The sequence below is a fragment of the Ctenopharyngodon idella genome, chromosome 15 (genome assembly GCF_019924925.1).
Source record: "Ctenopharyngodon idella isolate HZGC_01 chromosome 15, HZGC01, whole genome shotgun sequence".
Taxonomy (NCBI): Eukaryota; Metazoa; Chordata; class Actinopteri; order Cypriniformes; family Xenocyprididae; genus Ctenopharyngodon; species Ctenopharyngodon idella.
The window spans coordinates 22,328,990-22,351,319 of record NC_067234.1 but is presented as its reverse complement, the minus strand read 5'-3'; the positions used below and the strand labels follow the sequence as shown (position 1 = coordinate 22,351,319).

At 35.8% G+C, this 22,330-nt stretch overlaps 1 protein-coding gene across 2 annotated transcripts in view; it reads right to left on the bottom strand.

The window, feature by feature from the left end:
• Positions 1-5,035: 5,035 nt before the first annotated feature.
• The window catches only part of tpst1 (tyrosylprotein sulfotransferase 1), a 47,317-nt gene continuing 30,022 nt past the window's right edge, over positions 5,036-22,330 (bottom strand). Inside the window, exons 4-6 of one of the 2 annotated variants that reach the window (XM_051862198.1) lie at positions 8,518-8,568; positions 7,538-7,603; positions 5,036-5,739 (exon numbers count right to left, since the gene is read on the bottom strand). In XM_051862198.1, coding sequence (XP_051718158.1) covers positions 7,568-7,603; positions 8,518-8,568 — 87 coding nt within the window. In that variant the 3' untranslated portion in view covers positions 5,036-5,739; positions 7,538-7,567. The remainder of the gene's footprint in view (positions 5,740-7,537; positions 7,604-8,517; positions 8,569-22,330) is intronic. The other variant, XM_051862199.1, reaches the window with a different exon arrangement.

Here is a 22,330-nt window from a genome sequence, read left to right as displayed (position 1 = left end):
ATTGAGTCAATGATAATAAATAAAATTAAAGCTGCAAGCAGCATTTACAGGCGTTCAAGCATTTAAGGCCTTTAAGCACATAAAAAGGTATAATATTTTATTTAAACACATGTCCACATGTAAACACTTAGATCATAGATGGAAAAGACCATTCACAGGCAATAGACGCAATTTAGTAAGGAAAAATATGTTTTTTAAAGGTTTTTTTGACAGTTATAGCGCCACCTATTGCCCGATCTTCACCACCTTTTTTGGGTGTCCTCAGAGTGTGTCCATACATATGTGTGTTAATTTTGGTGAAAATATCTAATTTAGTTTTGAAGTTACAGATACTTAAATATATGAGAGCATAAAAAAATGACCCAAGAAAATCTTTGATTGGATTTTTTTGCCACTTCCTATCAAAATTTTGACATTTGGGCTAAAATGTTTAATTAATCAACTTAGGTTTCGTGTTTCCTACACTGGTTTCGTCTCGATTGGACTAAAAGTTTTTTAAGCGCTAAATCACAACGTTGCACAAACCATAAGCCGAAACTTGGCAAGTCTGGTATCGTTGGACTTGGCAAGGTTTCAGGAGTCTAAGCACCTGACTCCCGTGAAAATAAGTCGACCACACCCAAAGTTATACACATTTTCATCCAAAACCATTAAAAACATATGTTTTTTTAAGGGTTTTTAACAGTTATAGCGCCACCTATGGTCCAATCTCCATAAAAATTGGCATGCTTCTTTAGAGTCATATGCAGCATGTGTTCACCTATTTTCGTGAAGTGCTGAGTTTTCATTTAGGCTTTTTAGGCTTTTGGGCATATTTAGCCACGCCCACTTTCTAAATGACACTGTTATAGCGACCCAAAGGGTAAAGTTCAACTTTTTTTGATAAATATTGATCTAGAGAGTCCAGAGAATTGTCCTGAACTGGTTTCGCTCTGATCGGGCGAAAAACCTAGAACTAGTTCACAAAAGTAGGTTTTTCATGCCCCCTTGGACCAAGACACTGCATCCCAAATTTCAAGTCGATCAGACTAACGGTTGCGTAGTTACAGCTGTTTTTATGGTTTTTTTGAAGTTATAGCGCCACCTAGTGTCCAATCGACGCTATTTTTTTTTATCATGACCAAAGATTAAGCCCATACACACGGGAACCGAGTTTGGTGCAAATATCTCATTTTTTTCTCGAGTTATAGCCATTTTAGTAGAAGTGGCTCCGCCCACATCGTACGTTTTGGCGCCCCTTAGCGACCGTCAACCAAAATTTTGATAATTTTCAACATTTTCAAATTTTGATAATTATTGATATTCAGACTCCAGAGAACATTTCTGCACTGGTTTGGTTCCGATCGGGTCAAAAACCTAGGACTAGTTTGCAAAAGTAGGTTTTTCAAAAAACCCAAAATAACTGAAAATTGTGACGAGCGAATCCGAGACGTGCATCTTGTCCGTCAAGGATTCTAACGATATAAGACACTTGAGCCTGGGCCTAACGGTTCAGGAGTTATGAGCCATTTCACACTTTTGACCACTGTAGCGCTGTTGATCCTGGTAAGCACTCATTCTCACAGTTGTAAACATGACAGCATTCTTCTTCCATGAGGGGGTTTGGCGTCACGGCATTTGTTTCCAGGCGGACCATTAAAGAACGTGACACACAAGTCTCCCGGACATCCTGTAGAATTTAATCAACCAGATGACGACTTCGAAAATCCTGAAGTGTTTCCAGTTAAGTGTACCATATGCATCAGACATTCAGCCAAGGGTCCGTGGTCGTGACATCTGAGGCTGAGACTAATGGTCAAATGACATGCAGGTAAAATAATATTTTGTATCTTTTTTTAGTAAGTGTTTTATTTTTGTTTTTATTTGAAATTTATTTATTTTAATTTGACATTTTATGATTTAATTATTTAATAGCTTCATTAATCTCACAAACCCCACAATGTAATATTTAATGCACTTCATGTTATTGATAACAAAGAATGGAATATATTTTCTTTCTCTTTCTATTTTAATATCAATATGGAACAAGTTTATCATATTCAAATCAATTTGATGAATGAAGTTAGGTCAAAAGTAATCTAAAAGTAATAAAAAAGTAATCAGATTATATTACCTTATATGTGTAATGTAAAGGATTACGTTACTAGCTACAATTTTTGTCATATAATTTGGATTCAGTAACCAAATCAGTAATATACACTAGGGGTGTAACAGTACATGTATTCGTCCCGAACCGTCACGGTACGGACGTCCCGTTTCGGTTCTTGCAGTTAGACGACGAATACAGTCAGTCACAGGCGATCCACACTCCAATCCAGAAGAGGGCGCGCACAGTAATGCTTTTTAGCCTAACCTATTTAATCTCAATAAGCTCTGTGTTTTGTTACTTTCGATTAGAAACAAAGTGCCATCTTTCAAATTCTGTCCATTTTATCACGAAATTCAAACAATAAATGCCGTTTTGACGCTTTTTGATGTGGCTTGACAGATTGCTGTATAGGCGCCTCAGTTCAAACGGCAGCGCGGAGCGCGAGTGAACGCGATCATCCTTTCCTCTTCACTACTAACGTTACAGAGTGAACATGAAGGTATGTTAAAAGAGACAGTACAACTTACTGAAACGTATCATATCTCGTGTAATGCTAAATCAGTGTTTCAACCGCGGAAAGATCTCAGTAAAACAGTTTGTAAACAATATGTCACGTAGTATTAGGATTTACCTCAGAAAAGCCATTCGGTGTCAACAGCTTGTTAGTTCGCTAGAGAAACGAACTGTTTCGCTAAATATATGCACTATATTAGCCTATATTAATTATATTTTACTTCCCAGATAGCATCAATGATCGAAATAATGTTGAATCAATGTTAATGTGTCAACGTTAACTGCATTGAATCAATGTCACTTTTGCACCCGCAATTAATGTTGAATCAATGTTAAAATTTCAACAAAAAATCAATGGTAATGGCATTGAATCAGGGTTACAGTGTGATGTTGGTTCAACATCATGCTTACACTCTCAGAAAATGAAACACAACTACAACTGACTTAAAGCTACACAGCCTGAAATCAACTGAAGATAAAAGAAGACAATCAATCTTTCAAGATCTCAGCAGAAGTTCTTTTTGAAAATTAACTGAGGTTTAGATGCTGATGTTTTATTGAAAATGCCATCCTTATTGACATCCTTCATGCCGCAATGCATGCTGGGAGCCACCATAGTATACAACTCATGACTCCCAGCATGCATTGCGGCATGAAGGATGTCACCATTGTTGAGATTCATATGCTGATTCTTGATGTCTGTGTGCCTAAAGATTTTTTTTTTTTTTTTAAATTGCACTTTAAAAGTCAAGTTTCAGAATGTCTGATCTGTAGCAAGAAAGTATTTTTGGTGAATGTTACCTATTAAAAACAAATATGCACTTTTGCTCAGGAGAGCAATTAGTAAGTGTCTTTGCTTTATGATGACAAACACTATATCACTCTATCAATTTGTTTCTGGCTTTCTTTGCAACAAATGATGTGTTTTGGTAAACACTTTTACAAAGACCACAAACTCACACAAAAGGCAAGAGTCAAACTGCCAACTAAAGGAACCACTGACCACCAAAATGGTGACCAAACATTTTCAATAAAACATCAACACCTAAACCTCTGTTAACTCTCAAAAAGAACTTCTGCTGAGATCTTGAGAGATTTATTGTCTTCTTTTATCTTCAGTTGATTTCAGGCTGTGTAGCTTTAAGTCAGTTGTAGTTGTGTTTCATTTTCTGAGAGTGTAAGCATGATGTTGAACCAACATCACATTGTAACCCTGATTCAATGCCATTACCATTGATTTTTTGTTGAAATTTTAACATTGATTCAACATTAATTGCGGGTGCAAAAGTGACATTGATTCAATGCCGTTAACGTTGACACATTAACATTGATTCAACATTATTTTGATCATTGATGCTATCTGGGTTAACCTGTTAGTTAATGTAAAGCCTAAATAGGCTAAATCCATCATGAAAACAAGTTATGACAGCCACTGTGTAAATTATTATATTTCAGCAACGAATTGGAGAAACAGAAGTTAAAGCAAAAACTGCCTTATGTGTAATTTACATGTTTACAATACATACATTTTTAGGCTCTGTTGTTAATTGTAACCTTTATTATAGTAATGTGCAAGTAAAGGCTCCCTAATAGTTTCAGCATTAGCAGATAGATTTTTTATCCTTAAGAAAATGTTAATTATAATTGAATAAATTTAAAGACAGAGACACAGTTGGTTCAGTAAAACATTGTTTAATAAAAAAAAAGAAAAAATTGTTTTGTTTTCTCACCCGAACCCGTACCGAGCCGTGACTTCAAAACCGAGGTACGTACCGAAACGTCCTGTAGGCTGCCGTTACACCCAAAATATTTTGGGAAGTTTGGGGTCAGTAATTTTTTTTTTTTTAAAAGAAATTTGGTTCAATTTTTGCATTAAATTGATCAAAAGTGACAGTAAAGACATTTATGATGTTACAAAAGATTTGTGTTTCAAATGATGTTCTTCTGAACTGTCTATTCTTCAAAAAATCCTGAAAAAAATATCACTGTTTCCACAAAAATATGAAGCAGCACAACATTGATAGTAATAAGAAATGTTTCTTGAGCAGCAAATCAGCATATTAGAATGATTTCTGAAGGATCATGTGACACTGAAGATGCTGAAAATTCAGCTTTACAACACAGGAATAAATTACATTTTAACATATTTAAATGGAAAGTAGTTATTTTAAACTGTAATACTATTTCACAATATTACTGTATTTTTGGTCAAATAAATGCAGCCTCGGTGAGCATAAGAGACTATTGTACAGTAAACGGTATTGTACAGTATAAATGAAAGAACGGAACTAGCGCAGAACATGTGTGCAGTGTATTAAAGTAACCACTAGAGGGAGCCATACAAATTATTACCATATGACACTTCCACAAATACTGTAGCCTAAGTGAACAAGAATTTGATTCTAATACAAGAATCTGACTGATATCAGCAAATTGGCTGCCAACAGCGCTTAGGGGTTTATTTCATTGAAAGAAATAAAAGAGTACATAATTATGATTTACACAAGTACAAAAATAACAATCGTAAAAACAACATCACCAATGTGCGTTTCTCTGCCAATGGAGAAAATGTCAATGAGCCTCTTCCGTTCAACACTGGCAGCTCATTTATTACAGCTCATCTCAAAGTACATAAGGTCACTCCATTGCGAATGCAGAGAACAAAATGCATGTCTATCTCTACACAAGATTGAAGTCTTGCACATCATTCATCAGTACCCAAGGAATTGCACATTACGAAGGCATGAAAATAAAAAACCAACATTAAAATTGTATCTTCTAAAGCTAACGCTCCTCCATAAATATTTCCTTGTTGCTAATTAAATCCACTGTATTTTCTTATAACAGAATCACAGGTTTATGAAGCCAGGAAAATGAATGAAAATTAAAAGAGTACAGTGTGGAAAACAGAAAAGAGGAAAACACAAAATTCAGAACAGCAATGACATTCTTAGGCCACAATTGTTACAGTACAACATCAAAGGCCAAAACTGTCCTACAAAGAGTGGGCTGGGTCCAGAGGCCTGTGTGTCTGTGTGTGTCTGTGTGTGTGTAAGTGTTTCCATGCATGGAGGTCCCAGCATAGCGGGGGTGACGCAAGTCCATCATGGTCCCACGGCATCTGCTTCTACTCAGCCCTGAAACACAGCAAGAGCCCAGCAGCTGAGTAAAAGGCCAGCTGTGTTTAGCATACAGTGTGCTTCGTCACCGTCATCACCAGACACTACTGACGTCAGAGAGTGTTCAAATCAAGGCCTGAGCCTCCATGACTTACTACATAACTGATCAAATTAACAGAATACTGTCACATTCTTTGATAGATTTCACTTTGTACGAAATGCAAAAGTAAAAATTTATTTGATTCTTAAACATCTGGCTTTTGTTATTCAGAATATTTTCATGTCTACATTCATCACCATACAACTTAAATAGGTGGTATAATTTAAAGCAAAATACATGTAACAAAATTAGATTTTTTTGGTTAATTAAAACATAATGTCTAGGATTTTCCCTCTGTTCAACATAATTATGCTGTGACATTATTTGATATTTCTGGCATCATATTTGAAGGAGCGACAGAGGTACATCTTTCTCAGTATTTTATTAAGGTTACAGAAGTAGATACCAGAAAATCAGTGACATTTTTTTCTGTGTAAAAAAAGAAAAAGAAAAAAAGTATCATGCTTGGCACAAAGCACAAAAATACTGATTGAAAATAATGTCGTGCAATAACAACAATATTATTGTTTTGTATCTAATTGTTTATGAAAACAACTAAATATGATAATAATAATAATAATAATAAATGATCAATTTATTTGTTTTAATAATAATAATACATTATTACATATTTAATTGTTTTCAATAATAAACTATTCAATTGATAATAATAATAATAAAAAACTTGATTCAATTGTTTATAATACATTTTATTATATATTTATTAGTATATAATAATATATTAATATAGTAATAGCAATAACAACGCAAAAATAATTATTGTTTTGTATCTAATTGTTAATAAAGACAAATAGATTAATAATAATATTAAACTATTATTAATAATAAATAATAAATAATTAAATCTATTTATTTGTTAATAATAATACATTTTATTACATATTTAATTGTTTTCAATAATAATAATAAACTATTCAATTGTTTATAATACATTTTATTATATATTTAATAGTATATGATAATATATTAATATAGTAATAGCAATAATAACAACGCAAAAGTATCATTTTGTAACTAATTGTTTATAAAGAAAATTAAATAGATTATTATTATTATTATTATTAAACTGTATTATTAATAATAAATTATAAATATTAAATCAATTTATTTGTTTTAATAATAATAATAATAATACATTGTATTACATATTTAATTGTTTTTAATAATAATAAATGATCTATTCAATTGTTTATAATACATTTTATTATATATTTAATAGTATATAATAATAATATATTAATACAATAATAGTAATACCAAAACGCAAAAGTAATTATTGTTTTGTATCTAATTGTTTATAAAGACAATTAAATAGGTAATAATAATAATAATAATAATAATCAATAAACTGTATTATTACAAATAAATTATTATAAATAATTAGATACTACTACTACTACTAATAATAATAATAATAATACATTATCAATTTATATGTTTTAATAATACTTTTAATAATAATAAATTTTATTACATGTTCAAATGTTTAAAATAATAATAATACATTTTCTATATATTTAATAGTATAATAATACATTAAAATAATAACAACAATAACAATGCAAAAATTGATTTATTCTTACAACCCATATGCAACCCATATACAGTAAATCTCAAAATGCATGATAATGATACAAAACACTATCTGATCCAAAGAGGAACCAAAGTTTGCCAGTAAAGAGGATAATAACTCACTTCTATTGATAAAGCTCTCGTCTTCTCCTCCTAACTTGGATTTGGCTTTTCTGGAGACTTCTGAAGCTGTTATAAGACAAACATCTGTTACACATGTGTGGACACAATACTGTACAGTATAATGAGTGAATGAACAGTGTATTGTACTGTTCTGAGCAATCATGTTAGTGCACTTTTATCTAAACAGGGAGCAGATCTGATGAGAGTGTATGTGAGTTATATGATATTCATGTGTATTTAGTGATTCATTAGTCACAGATTTCGAATCACAGCGACCTCCATCCCTCTTAAACTTCTCAACACCATCTAATCCCGGGGTTTTTTTTTTTCTCAAAATATTTTTGTGTATGCTATGTAAGGAAAAATGTTAAACACAATATAATAAAGACAGCATTTTGTTTGTGAAATTAAATAATTGTTTTTTATATTATCACTATACTAAATCCAAAATAAAGATTTAAAATATTAACTGAAATATTACATTTGTATATATATTTGTATTCCTACACACTTTTAGCTTGAAAACCCCTGAGTACTACATTAATGGCAATGCAAATCTAACAGGACAAAATTAGTTTAAATTTGAGCTAAAATATAATGCTATTAAATTAAATCATTCCCATCATCTGTCCAAGAGGGGGCAGTATAAGCCTTCTACAAAGCAGAACTATGCACGCAAAATGAGGCCACACACACACATTTCTAGCAGCTAATGTGATCAGATCAAAAAATGAAAACATGAGATCAGAGGAGGCAGGCTGGAGGAGATCAAGACACCTTATTAACCCATTATGATCAGAAATTACGTGAAGAGCAAAGAATCAGAGTGAGAGGAAGCAGATGGGAAGTGAAGGTCTTAAATGACCACCATTTTATTTACTGGTGGTGGGCATACTGTAACAAACAAAATAGGAAGAACAAAATCAATAAAAAAAGCCATTTATGAAGAGCCTTAAGGACAGGCATAATATCTACCATACCTGTGTCTGTTCTTTAAGAAAATCAGGTAGCTGAAATTCACCCTTAAAGACCTGGAAAAACAGAGAGCTGATTTTAGAGGCCGTCACACTGTGCAAACACAGGATCTACAGTCGTTCCACAAAGGGCACTGCTCATTCATTACACAGTTCAAACTTCAAATTCTTCTTTTTTTCCTGTTTTTATTTCTGTACCTGAAGTTATTTTAATCTCTAAAAACATCCTTCTTAACAGCATCAAGACAAAACGGTTTTATATGCCTCCAGAAAGCAGTAATGGCCAAATGAAAAGTCTGGCGCTGAACGGATAACAGAGTCCTCTTATGTGAACCGCTCTCTTGCGCTGCTAGGAGGATATTGTGTGTCAATTCCCAGGGTGTATAACCTCACAAAATTCACAAGCTCTATCGAGGGATGAAAGAAAGAGTGAAAGAGAGCCAGACTGAATGCTGGAATGAGAAGCAGCCAGTGTGTCTGCTCCAGAGAGGACGACAATCTCCAATTAAGACACATCCAGCTGATCTCATTTCCTGGCTTTCTAAGCTTAGGAAACTGGGAATGAGGAGCACACAGAGAATTGTGCAAGTGTTTGGGGTGCGTATGTGCGTGTCACAGGAAAGAAGCGCTGACCTGACAGGAAGCTAGACAACTTGGCGATGGGGCCGCTATTTGAAAACGCTTTCTGCTGTGGCAGGTCTAGACTGTGAGAAACCTGAAGCTCGTGCTCTTTCCTCCACTGCTGGAGCTGTCAGATATTGGAGCTCTATGAAGGTGTTTTTCTTATAAACAACCCATTTGATTTGAGCAGGAGCCATAAACTATATGCATGAGAGGCAAAGCTCCTAAAAAGTGATCAGTCCTGTCTTGCCTTTCCTCATATATGAAAAAATAACAAGGAAGGAAAGAAGGTAGGAAGGATATAGATAAGAAAGGAAGGAAGGATATAGATAAGAAAGGAAGGAAGGATATGGATAGGAAAGGAAGGAAGGAAAGATATAGATAGAATGATATAGGCCGCATTTCCACCGCAGGAACTTTCCCCAGGATCTAGGGACTTTGGGGTGGTACTCTGTGTGTTTTGACCGTAGGGGCCAGGGTCTAAATGAAGTTCCGGGTAAAAATTTCCCCCTCAGAAAGTTCCTGCTCGTGAGGTAATACTTTTTCAAAGTTCAGGAACGTTCAGGGGTGGGACTTGGGCGCTGATCATGCTGATTGGTTGAGTCCACGGTTGAGCACTGGTTGAGCATTTTATTTCAACCACCATTATTAAAAGTCTGTTGCGGTGCGTGCAGTAAGAGTTGTTTGCTGTTCGAATCAACAATGAAGTTTAAAAAATACGTCCGATGGATTGATGATTAGGGTTCAGGCTTTATTAAGCTTATATGCGGAGGAGGAAATCCAGCGAGAACTGGAAAGTCGCGCGCAGTCCTCTGTCACCGGACTAATCTCACAGTACTTTAGCCCACGATGTATACGCAGAGAGCAACAGGTCTAGGGGGAAAAAAGCTCTTGGGACAATTTTGGTGGAAATGCGGTTATAGATAGAATGATAATCAGACAGATAGACAAATAGAAAGATATAGATAGATCGACATAAAGATAGATAAATAGAACGATAGAACGACAACAAATAGAACGATATAGACAGAACGTCAGACAGATAGACAAATGGAACAACAAACAACTAGACAAACAGAACGATAAAATGACAGCAAATAGAATATAGACAGAACGTCAGACAAAGACAAATGGAATGACAGACAACTAGACAAACATAAAAAAATAGAACAATATATACAGAACAGACAACTAGACAAATGGAATGACAGAACAACAGCAAATAGAACAATATAGTCAAAACGTCAGACAAAGACAAATGGAACAACAGACAACTAGACACATGGAACGGCAGCAAATGGAACAGTATAGACAGACCGCCAGACAGGTAGACAAATAGAACAACAGCAAATAGAATGATATGACAGAACATCAGACAGACAACTAGACAAATAGATGACAGAATGACAGCAAATAGAATGATATAGACATAACGTCAGACAGACAAATGGAACAACAGACAACTAGACAAATAGAATGACAGAATGACAGCAAATAGAATGATATAGACAACGTGAGACAGATAGACAAATGCCCACTGACAAATAGAACGACAGAACGACAGCAAATAGAACAATATAGACAGAACATCAGACTGATAGACAAATGGAACAACAGAAAATAGAATAATATAGACAGAACAGACAGATAGATAGACAAATGGAATGATATAGATAGAGCTACAGACAGATATAAACAGAACAGACAAATAGACAAATAGAATGATAGAGACAGAACGACAGACAAACGAAATGATATAAATAGAATGATATAGATAAAACAACAGACAGACAAATAGAACTATAGGACGTGGGGTTTAGAGCGATTGAATCTTCAAACAAACTCTAAGGTGTCGTGAAATAAGGTTATGTGCAATGTATTTTTGACCTTGGATGCATGTAAACCTATTGTAGGAGACAAAATAAGGAACCTTTAAACTAGCATAACAGGGGCAACTTTAAGCAGTGTCAAGTAAAAAATAGTCAAACTTTTGTTTCCCATTCAGTTCCATTTCATTGATCTCCATTTAGCTCTTTTTGAACACAGTGTTTGGGTTTCTTGTAGAGGAGAACTGAGTGAATTTGGCTCGCTCTCCCCATCACAGCCAGTTGAACCGTGGGATATGACCGTTACGCAAGACTTCAGACTCAATTACAGAGAGGAGTCTCCAGGCTGCTGGTTAAAGAAAGCTGGTACCACTGGTGGGTCAAGAGGTGGGGGTTCAGTCGGTGGGTGTATAGGGAAGCGAATTCGGTTGGGGTTTGTTTGAGACAAGTTGGCTAGCCAAGCTTGCGGTTTAGAGCCTGAATGGAATTCATTTGCAACAAGAAAGGCATGCATGTTTCCCATTTCCCTGGGTTACATTTTGTAACAATCTATCGCTCATCCAAGACTGTTAACCCGCACTAAATCCTGTCAATGTTGCGTTAGAGGTGGGGATTCGTAAGTCATATCACCATGGCTGGAGGACAATCAATAGTTAAAAAGACAGACAGACTCTTTCCTGCTCACATGTCTTGGCTGTGACTGGTTCTGGTTCGTTCATTTTGTTAGTATGGATAACAAATGAACGAGTTGGATTTGTAGAAGTCCAAAAAAAGTATATATTATCTTATCCCGTCCCCTAACACTCCTTCATATCTCCACAACAACAAACGTCTGACAAGCAGGTCTATGTTGGCTGCAATGACGTATCTGGTTCTCTATGTTGGATATAACAGCAGCGGTAACACGCAAAATGAGACAACCAAGACCTCGTATGACATTTGTTTGGCTCGCTACCACGGTAAAGTAAATTTTTCATTGCTGATGTAACCGGACAAGCTTATTCTTCAAGCAAAAGCTATTAGTATAGAAAATAATTTGACAAAACCTGCGGCTAACTGAGGGGTGTGCGATTGAGACATTCATACGGGCAAATTCTTCAGATCCTCACAGTTCCTGAGCTCCAGGGAGGCGGCAGTGGAAAAACTGACTGTGCGGCCAAGCGGGGGAATTCTCTACTGGAATGTTTACATTCAGCCCTCCTGTAGCTATCAGCATGGACTGCTTACTGAACAGTAGGTTTAATTTCTATAAATACATGGAGAAAATTAATCATCAGAATGATGTATTAATTGGCAAATACAAAACAGAGACAAAATACTATGTAGAAGTTATTAAAAAAAAAAAAAACCTCATGATGGGATAAAAAAAAATACCTTATGTTGTTTTAAGACCCATATGCCTTTCTGTAAAAGTAAAAAAAAAGCAATAAAAGTAGTCCAAATGATTTGTTCACTATCACTATTACAACCCCGCTGAAGCCTCTTGATAGCTTTATGTTAGGAACAGGCCGCCTAACTGGACGCATTTTCTTTTAACAACCGTTTGCATTCCACAGAAGTTTAAAAGTTTAAAAGCTAGGGATTAGAAATCAATACTTTTATTCAGCGAGGATGCATTAAATTGATCAAGTGGCAGTAAAGACATTTATGATGTTACAAAAGATATCTCTTTCAAATAAATCCTGTTCTTTTAAACTTTCTAAACATCAAATAATCAAGAAAAAAATCTCAGTTTCCACAAAAATATTAGCAGCACAACTGTTTTCAACATTGATAATAAGAAATGTTTCACTTGTATTCATTTGTAGCATTTAAAATGATCAATTGTAGTTTTGAGTGCTTTATTTTTTTAGTATATTTAGACAAAACAGCACAGAATTTTAATATCAGTTATCCTTAGAACTTGAAAATAATTATCAGCTTACTGTATTGGCTTGATCATCCTTAAAACACACTAAATTAACAGCCCTAAAGTAAACAAACACCAAATTACTTTAAAATACATCTTAATTTAAAGATTTGCACCAAACGAGGTGGTAATAGCAAGGAAAATTGTCTTTCCTTTCCCCTTATGCGTAAAGAGCTTATAGTGTAATGGCTAAAACACAGTAGGGTGGCCTGGTTAATCCGTAATGGAGGCTCACAGTACTGTCAGCAATGAGCTGCAAATGAGAGGTGGCGAGCAGACAGGGATGTTGACAGATATGTGCAGCTGACTGCGCCTCAGCCTCGGGTAGAGGAACCGCTGGCCCTGATCTCCCAGAGACACTACATCCAGAATCACCTGCTGTAGCCTCTGACGACAGACGCAGTGGAGCGTAGCAGAGACTGCAGAAGAGCTTGTGTTCACTGTTCCATATTACAGAAAGAGCAAAACCTATTCATCAAAGATGAATTAAATTGGGGTAGGACAGTCATACACCAACAGCTCCTCTAATGCAGGACGACACTGCTGACTCAATGTGTTAACACACACATCAGACGCAGAAGGTTTTACACCAGTATCATGACTCATGACTTTTTTCACACCTATATTCTTACCTTGGGTAGCACTCGACATGCAGAATAGGGTCATTTAACACTATTGAACGCTAGATTCAACTCGGGGTAAAAAGGTTTAGTAGTGTAAAGTGTAACTCGCTAACTAACCCTAACTCACTAAGCATAATCCACACTGTTTCTGTGTGGAAACAGTCAGGCAGACTGTGAGGGACAGATCATTAACGGCAGGTCCTTGTGGTAATTACAGCATGTCAGGCAAGAAATCCAGATGTTCGCCTATCATCCATCAACCTCAAATATGGCTTATCATTTGAAACATGTAAATAATAGCAACTTTACATGGCTGCTTGCTCTAATGTTAACCTAGATAAATGTGCGCCATTATATATCCAAGTGTTTGTACGGAGTGTGGAAGGCAGCTAAAGCATAGCGCGCTTTACTGCATGACATGGAGGCGTCGGCACGATCACTTGCATTTTTTCAACTTAAAATACTCATCGTCATTTTTTTGTCATACAGATAAGAGTAATACATAATTCCAAACTGTAAAGGGTCTACTTTTATTTGTGTACACTCACAATAACAACAAAACTTGCTATTCCGACATTCATAATCGTTGCTTTTGCCAGTGCTTTGCACGAAGCTTTATGAGTGCACTTGAGTGCAAGGCATAGGCTATATTCCACCCCGGGTATATTTAAGTAATTAAATTAACATAAACGTGCAATTAGTCGACTAATGGCTTAAATGAATGACTACTAGTTGACTAGAAAAATCTACAGTCGGGGGCAGCCTTGTTTATTTTTTTCCCCTCCAGAAAATCTAGTTCTTGTTATATAAAATGTTACACAAAACTGAATCAAACTTTTAGTCCACATGACCTTCTTTTCTGGTCAACAAACTCCCATATTTGGTATGTTGCTGCCAAGCCTTCAGTACAGCTAAACACAAGCATATCCACACGATGCCACTAGCAGCGCAGTTGAGACCGACTTATTGATCTTAATATCAATTTCTCAACATGAATCATGACGAAGCTGCAAAGTCACTTAATAGGTATCGATTGTGGCTTTGGACAGGATTCAAAATGTACTAATTCACAGGAGACCGATGACAGACAATTAAAGGGTGGAAAAGCAAAAGACTGTCATTTACTCTCTGCATTCTACAATGTATAGAAGCCTTTGTGAAGAGCAACAATATGGGCCAAGAAGAGTCAAAAAAACATTGACACTAACAGATGTCTTGATAAGATAATGTCACTGAAACTTAGGCAACTATATACATCCGTCCTCATGTTACCGGTGTCCTACATAGTTTAGGTGAATCATTTTGAATCTGCATAAACAAACCAGATGAAAGTAAGATAAGCAAAAGAGTTTTGTTGATATATGAGATAGCTATAGAAGCTGTTGACAGGAATCCCATGAAAATAAAATTAACGTTTTCATGGCCTTTAGTCCATGTCTATTACCATTAAGGGTATTTATAGAGTATTTAACAGCTGTTTTATTTCTTGTTTACTCATGGCATGACCGCACAGGTCTAGATTGCTGTGTAAAATACCTGGTAAAAATGTCAACATGACCAAAATTCATGGCTTCAGTAGACACTGTACGACCATTTGAAGATTCAAAAGTGTTCCTTTTACCTTGCAAGCATTGAATTACGCTAATCTGCTTATTTTTAAATGGAAAGCAACTGGACATGTGATAGTGGTACCTTCATTACGCCAAATTAGTCTGGAGTGCTCAGATCAATATTACCATCTAGTAAAGCCACAATACTTAATTGCAGAAATGGTGCATTACTGCCACAGGACATTAGGTTTAAGTTTAATTACCACAGGACACAAGCATTGAAAAAGTGCAATGGATGTCACAGCTTTTGGGCTGTATAAAAACGCTGCAGTTTCAACAACCTGTTACTGTTGTTTTATAGCAGAAAATGTTTTCTTAAAGGCATTGTTCACTCAAAATGAAAAATGTCATTATTTACTCACCCTCACGTCGTTCCAAACCCATAAGACCATTTATTTTGCAGAATCGCAAAAAAAGATAGTTTAAAGAATGTGGCTTTTTGTCTATACAATGGAAATCAATGGGGTGCGGGGCTGTTTTGGACCCAATTGACTTTCACTGTATGGACAGAAACAAACATTATTCAAAATATTTTCTTTTATGCTCCACAGAAGAAATAAAGTCATATACTCTTACAAAACAATGTTGATTGGGGTTCAATATAGAATCATAGGGTTCTTGATTCAGTTTTAAAGAACCCTTTATGCTAATAGGTTCTATTTAAAGGGATAGACTACCCTAAAATGAAGTCATCACTATAAATTAATTTTCATTTTAAGATGAAGCCTTTGAGCAGAAATGTCTTAAATGATTAATACCTGCATGTTTAAAGGGTAATTTAAATGTTTGTACTGATAAAGTGTGTGTATGAGCTGTTTAATAGAACTACAATTAAAAAATAATAAAAAAATGAATTAAATCCATAATGAAGGGAACCCCTAAAAGGTTCTATATACGAAGCACATGATAGAACCCTTCTAAATAAAACCTTTTCTTCTAAGGGGCCGTTTACGCAACACTGTTTTCAACTAAAAACTGAAAACTTTTGGCTATTAATTTACACGACAATGGTGTTTTGTGGGCCTGAAAACACAAACTTTTGAAAACGGGTTTCAAAGTGCACGTTTTTTAAAAACGATAGCGTTACTGTCTCCGTGTAAACTACAAAAACGCAAATCTGTGAAAACGGTGAAATCATGTGCATGAGTATTATGTGTTCAGTCTATAGGCGCGTAGTTTTTCTTTACAAAGTCACATTGCCAATAGGGGTGTAAGAAAATATAGATACACATGAATATCGCGATATTATGTTTGGCGATACTGTATCGATTCTCAAAAACACTGTATAGATATTTATTTATTTATTTACATCCAAGATTCGTGGCTTTGTGCCGGGTTTAAACCACAGACCCAACCGCTAGATGTCAGTGTTATCTAAGAACGTAAACTGACGCGTAGCCGCCGAAGAAGCGCAAGGTGCATCGCTAACGTTAGCATTAGCAAACCCAGCTCACAAAACTTGTGAGCTGGGTTTGCTAATGCTAACGTTAGCGATGCACCTTGCGCTTCTTCAGCGGCTACGCGTCAGTTACAGAGCTGAAGTGTGTGTGCTCATTTTGGCTTCAACTATAAAGAACCCACTAAGTAGATCGACAAGAGTCAGTTGTTTGCAAAATAGGCCATGTTAAAATCCAAAACTCGGGAAACGCATTGAATCTGAGAGCTCACTTAATATCCCGATGCCATCCGCGCTGCTGAGAGAGGCGTTTCGATAGAAAATGTAGTATGTACTGCACGTTTTCCTCCCAGTAACAAAATAAACACACAACAAAAATGACAGCGGTGACAGCATAAAGCATCTGATCATAGCGATGTGGATATGTTTGCACCAGCTTTGTTCAGCACTTAAGTGAAGGCACGATTATTTAAATGGCACTTTATACATTAGACTGCTTTAAAGCAAGCAGCTTTACAGTATTAAATATAAAACAGATATTCAGTCATGAAATGGACTATGCACTAGTTGTTAAATAGTTTAGAAATTAAAAACTGCTATACCGTGAACTTAAAACATACACACCTAAAGAATCCTGCAGTCACTTTACTGTTTTCCCTTAGATTGCATAAAATAGTGATTAGTGATATAAATGCAAATGATACTGCATTGATTAAATAAAATAAAGCTGTTTGTAAGGTTTTATGCATATGGTGGTGTGTTCTTTATGACCGTTTTTTCTAAAATTACATCCTTTTTTCTAAAAAAACAAGGAACGTCGCAATATATTGCCTTTCTTACAGTATCGCAATATATCGCATTGTAACCCCTGTATCGTGATATGTATCTTATCACCAGATTCTTGGCAATACACAGCCCTAATCGCCAACTACTGGACTGGCAGCATAATATAGCGTTTTTAGTTGTTTTCGCGAATCTGTTTGAACAGGGATCTATTTGACAACATTGTCGTCTGTGCGTGAAAAAAAAAACTTTTCCGTTTTTAGTACATCGTTGTTGTGTAAACGTACCCTAAGAGTGTGCAGGTTTAGAATGACGAGGATAAGTAAATGATAACAATTTTAATTTTGGGTGAATTCCCTCTTTAAAGACTCCATCACTTAAACAGGAAGTTTGGAGCTCTTCCCTTTTAAAAAATATTACATAATAAATGTTCATTTTCTTTGCGAGTACATTAGCATTTAGATGCCCTCAAAGCTAACAGACATGGGCTAAAAAGCCTCAAAACCATCCATTTGATTTCAACAGGTCTTAACAAGGGACTTTATGAAAACAAAGTGGTAGTAAAAATGCACAGAAATGAATTTTATATTGTAACTGATGCAACACTGGGTAATCGTTTAAGTTAAATGCAGCACAAATAGTTGGTGTGCCTCAAATCCGCCTCAAAACAACGAAGACAAAACCATGACATGTTAAGGCAGAGCAGCTGCAAAAGCCATCAGATCTCACCAGACCTCAGCTGCGGCCCTGTGCTCGAGTTCATGATGTCTCTTCTACAGACCAGCTCCATGACTGAGCAACATTGCAGCTTTTTCTCTGATGAGCTGGAGTCTTGCAGTTCGCCCCTGTTACCAAGGAAACCTCGTTATTGAGAGGCTTGCGACTTCAAAGCCATTTCTTCAGCTATCCAGATACTGTACAGAAATGGCAGGAAGACTTGCATTCAGAGTGTATAATAAAAATTCACAGTGGCCTGCTTACAGCAAGGACATCATGTAAAGGAGACAGCCGAATTAATCAAAAACACGGACGGTCGCTGTGAGAAAACAAAGTATCCAAGTAATGTACAAGCCTAAATGCTCCTCTTACACTGATTTTGAAGCACTCCAGGCAGTTGTTTTATATGCAAATATTTGCAGTAGGATGAGCATTTTGAGTGATTTTGTAGTCGAGTGCTCTGACACTTAGAATGAGCAATCAAATTAAAACTTCAATGCATCTAACTTCTTTTATATTTAAAGACATCACATTTTTTAGCATTTCACATGCTTATTCAGAAAAACGAAGTGATACATGGAGAAAGTCAGTGCCTTTTGCGTATGATTGCTGATACCGGTCTGACAAGCGACAGTTTCTTGTGCGCTTCTCGCTTTCTTTCCACAATATAAGCAGATCCTCATCCGGTGGGATGCATGACTCTAACGAGAACCAAATATACCAATACGAATCACAATACTGCCACACTTGGATGCTCCTGTGGGCATAAACTATCACCTCTCATCATTTCAATAATGTATCCACAATGTCACCAACTGTACCCATGAGATTTAGGTGAGAGATTCAATATGAAAGTACATTTTATTGTTGCCTACGGCAGTAAAAAACAATTTGCAAGGAATTCGAGTGGTGTTTGCCAGTCAATTAGCAATGCTGATGCTCATGTTTTGTCTGAATCTACACTTTCACTGTTGTTAGTTTCACTCAAACTATCCTTGTTCACATTACTTAAAAACTCATGTAACTACATGAACTTAATTTAACTGATTTTGTAGAGCAAATAGTTAATTTAATGAGGTACATTAAGTCAATAACTGTGTTCACCTTACATAATAAACTTACTGCACATAAATAAACTGCACATATAAATATGTAACAGTGACAAATTCAAATGATTTGTATTTACTCAAAGAAATTTTATCAGCTTTACTTGAATTTATTTTGTTCATACAACTACATTGTTATTTGTACAAATTACTCAATATAGTTGCGTAGAACCCGCTTGACACTACAACAATCCAACAATTCATTTTTGAGTATTCATTTATTTAAAATGTCATTTATTTTATGACAAGGTATAGGTTTGGTTGTAAAATGTCATGTGGTGCGACTCCCCAAAATCTCAATGATATGTATGAATTATTTCATTGTATTTGTAAAACTTTTTATCTTGTAATATACACTACTGTTCAAAAGTTTGGGGTCAGTAAGATTTTTAAAAATTAATATTTTTTAATCCATACGGACACATTAAATTGATTATTTATTAAATTGACATTATTGACATGTTACAAAAGATTTTTATTCCAAATAAATGCTGTTCTTGTGAACTTTACTATTGATCAAAGAATCTTGGAATCAAGGTTTACACAAAATTATTAAGCAGCACAACTTCTTTCAACAATGATACTGTATTTTTTATATATTTTTATTATATTTTTAATCAAATACATGAAGCCTTGTTGAGAATGAGAGACTTCTTTTAAAAAACATTAAAATATCTTACCGACCCCAAACTTTTGAACTGTATATATTTAAAATATTTTTTTAATAATGATTAAAATGTCAATTTAATCATATAACAAATATGTTGATGGTTGCACTACATGACATTTTAAATTGAAACATTTCTTGAAAATGGTATAAAAGTTTTTCCAAATCGTATGAAACCAACATGTATTCAAAGAGTACATCTCAAGGCACATATGAACCCTCTTATTGGTCATTGACCCACATGCTTAGTTTGCATGGATTTCAGCACACCAAGGCCTGAGAGTGCAACACGAGCAAATGAGAGGCCTATACTGACAGCACTACAATACTTCAAGCACAGAGAAACCCTGAGTTTAATGGATGTTAAAACGAGTTGAAATAAAACGGCTCATATTCTTTGCTTCTGAAGCTCAGCTTGCTTCTCAGACTTCAAAAATAGAGTCGCACCACAGTTCACAAATTTTACTGCACTCTGTTACGGTCTGTCTGTACTGCACACCTTGTGAGCAGATCTTAGATCTTCACTGTTGTGTGTGTCGTACTCCATGTCGAAGGAGGGAAGGGGGGAGGCTTAACGACTGATCCATGCAGCTGTGTTTGATCCAGGGGAAATACACATTAATACGCTGCAGATGTGCTTCTCCCTATGTCTCTCTCTCTCATTCTCTCTCTCACAGCCTTGAGTCAGAAAGATGGATCTGGCTGTTGAAGGAGAGGGACTACAACAATAGCTTTTCAAAAGAATGCTGAATGAAATCTGCACTGCTTTATGGGGCACAGGCATGCACAAAACCAGCCGAACTGTGCGATAACACACAAACAAACAAATGAAAGATGAAATACAAAACAATTACTAACAAACCGCACACTCCTGTGCCCAGTTTTAAAAGCCCCCCTACCCCTCCATTTCTGAGCGAAACATCAAACATTCATGATTTTGCCCATGCGAGTCGAAACCTTTTATAGCTTTACAGAATTTGTTAGTTGAATAATAGTCCTTTTCAAACAAAATGGGGCTTTGAAGACACAGCATTTCGGTGAGAAGAACAGCATGAGTTTTACTCAGCAAGAGAAACATATGGAACTGACAGAGATTGGTGCCAATTGAATGATATGTCCAAAAAAAAAAAAAAAAAAAAAAAAAAGGCAATTGCTCAACTAAAAGGAATCTTCTCTGTGTGGGAAAGAGGGAACAACTGTCATGGCAAGCAGAGCGCAACTGCAGAATAGTTCAAGGTTGACAACCACTTCAGATTGTCATCATGGAGATGGAGTATTAAAGGGACAGTTCACCCGAAAATTCATCCTCATGTCTTTCCAAACCTGCATGACTTCTGGAACACAAAAGAAGATATTTTGAAGAATGTTTTTTGCCAATATAATGAAAATCAAGGGGGTCCAAAAACAGCACTGGACCCCATTAATTTTCATTGTATTGACAAAAAACGCAGACATGAATGTGAATAAATAGTGACAATTTCATTTTTGGGTGAGGCTATCCTTTTAAAAGCATTCACATTGGATTTCTAGAGACGTTCCAACCACAATCACATTCCTATAGCTAAAAAAAAAAAAAAAGGGCAACTGGGATGAAGATGTGGCCAGAAAACATTGCCCAGCCATGTCAATGCCACTGATAATTTTCCAAGGATAGGAATCTGACACAGCTTTTCCCCTCAAACCCTCTGACACACTGATAGAGCTCGACAGGGCCTCTTCCAGACCTTGGAGAAAGAAAAAAAAACCCGACACACTCTTCACCGTGACTGTGGTTCACTGCTCAAGTAGCATAAAAATGCTTTCCACCACAGTCAGCACTCCATCAAGTCATGCAATTTTCCTAAGTTTTGTGTCATTTCAACATGGAAAAAGACTAACATAGTGAAGATTTATATTGGCCCTGTCATAGTGAATGACAAGACCACCTAGCCCACCTTGAGTGGCATGATATCCATTATTTAGTAAGGCAAGGGTACAGTGCTACAACCAGAAATGTTTCCCTCAGGCACAACTGTAAATCACAGCACCTCGAAACCGGTCTGCTCAAGGAACAGCCTGGAGCCACTTTTACAATCTTAAAGGCTCTTACGGAGTATTAAACACATTTTATATTCTTTTTTTCCATAGTTTAGCATATGATTTCGTCATTAACCGCTGCAAATGGATAGCAGCTGTGAGGGAATGTGGTGTTATACTGCTGATGTAAGAACTGAGCCCAAGTTCTCTTTACTAAAACTAGACTTCCAGTCAGAGAGAGAAGAAAGGGACACTCCGAGGTAATATTTTCGCCATGTGTAAAGTAATGCTAGCAACTATTCTTGAACTATCATCATAAACAGACTAAATTAGCCTCCAAATTGGTCTAATCTTCAGCTCAGTAAAGACTGAGATAGTTCTGTACAAGCAACATATCCATATTCTGTAAGCTTCACATTAGAAAGAAATTATGCATAATGAAGTAAAATTAATATAAAACATGCTAATGTTGGAATGGTTGGTCAATCAACAGACTCGGCTCATATAGAATGTACATTTATTAAGGTTTGACAGAAGTAAGCTGG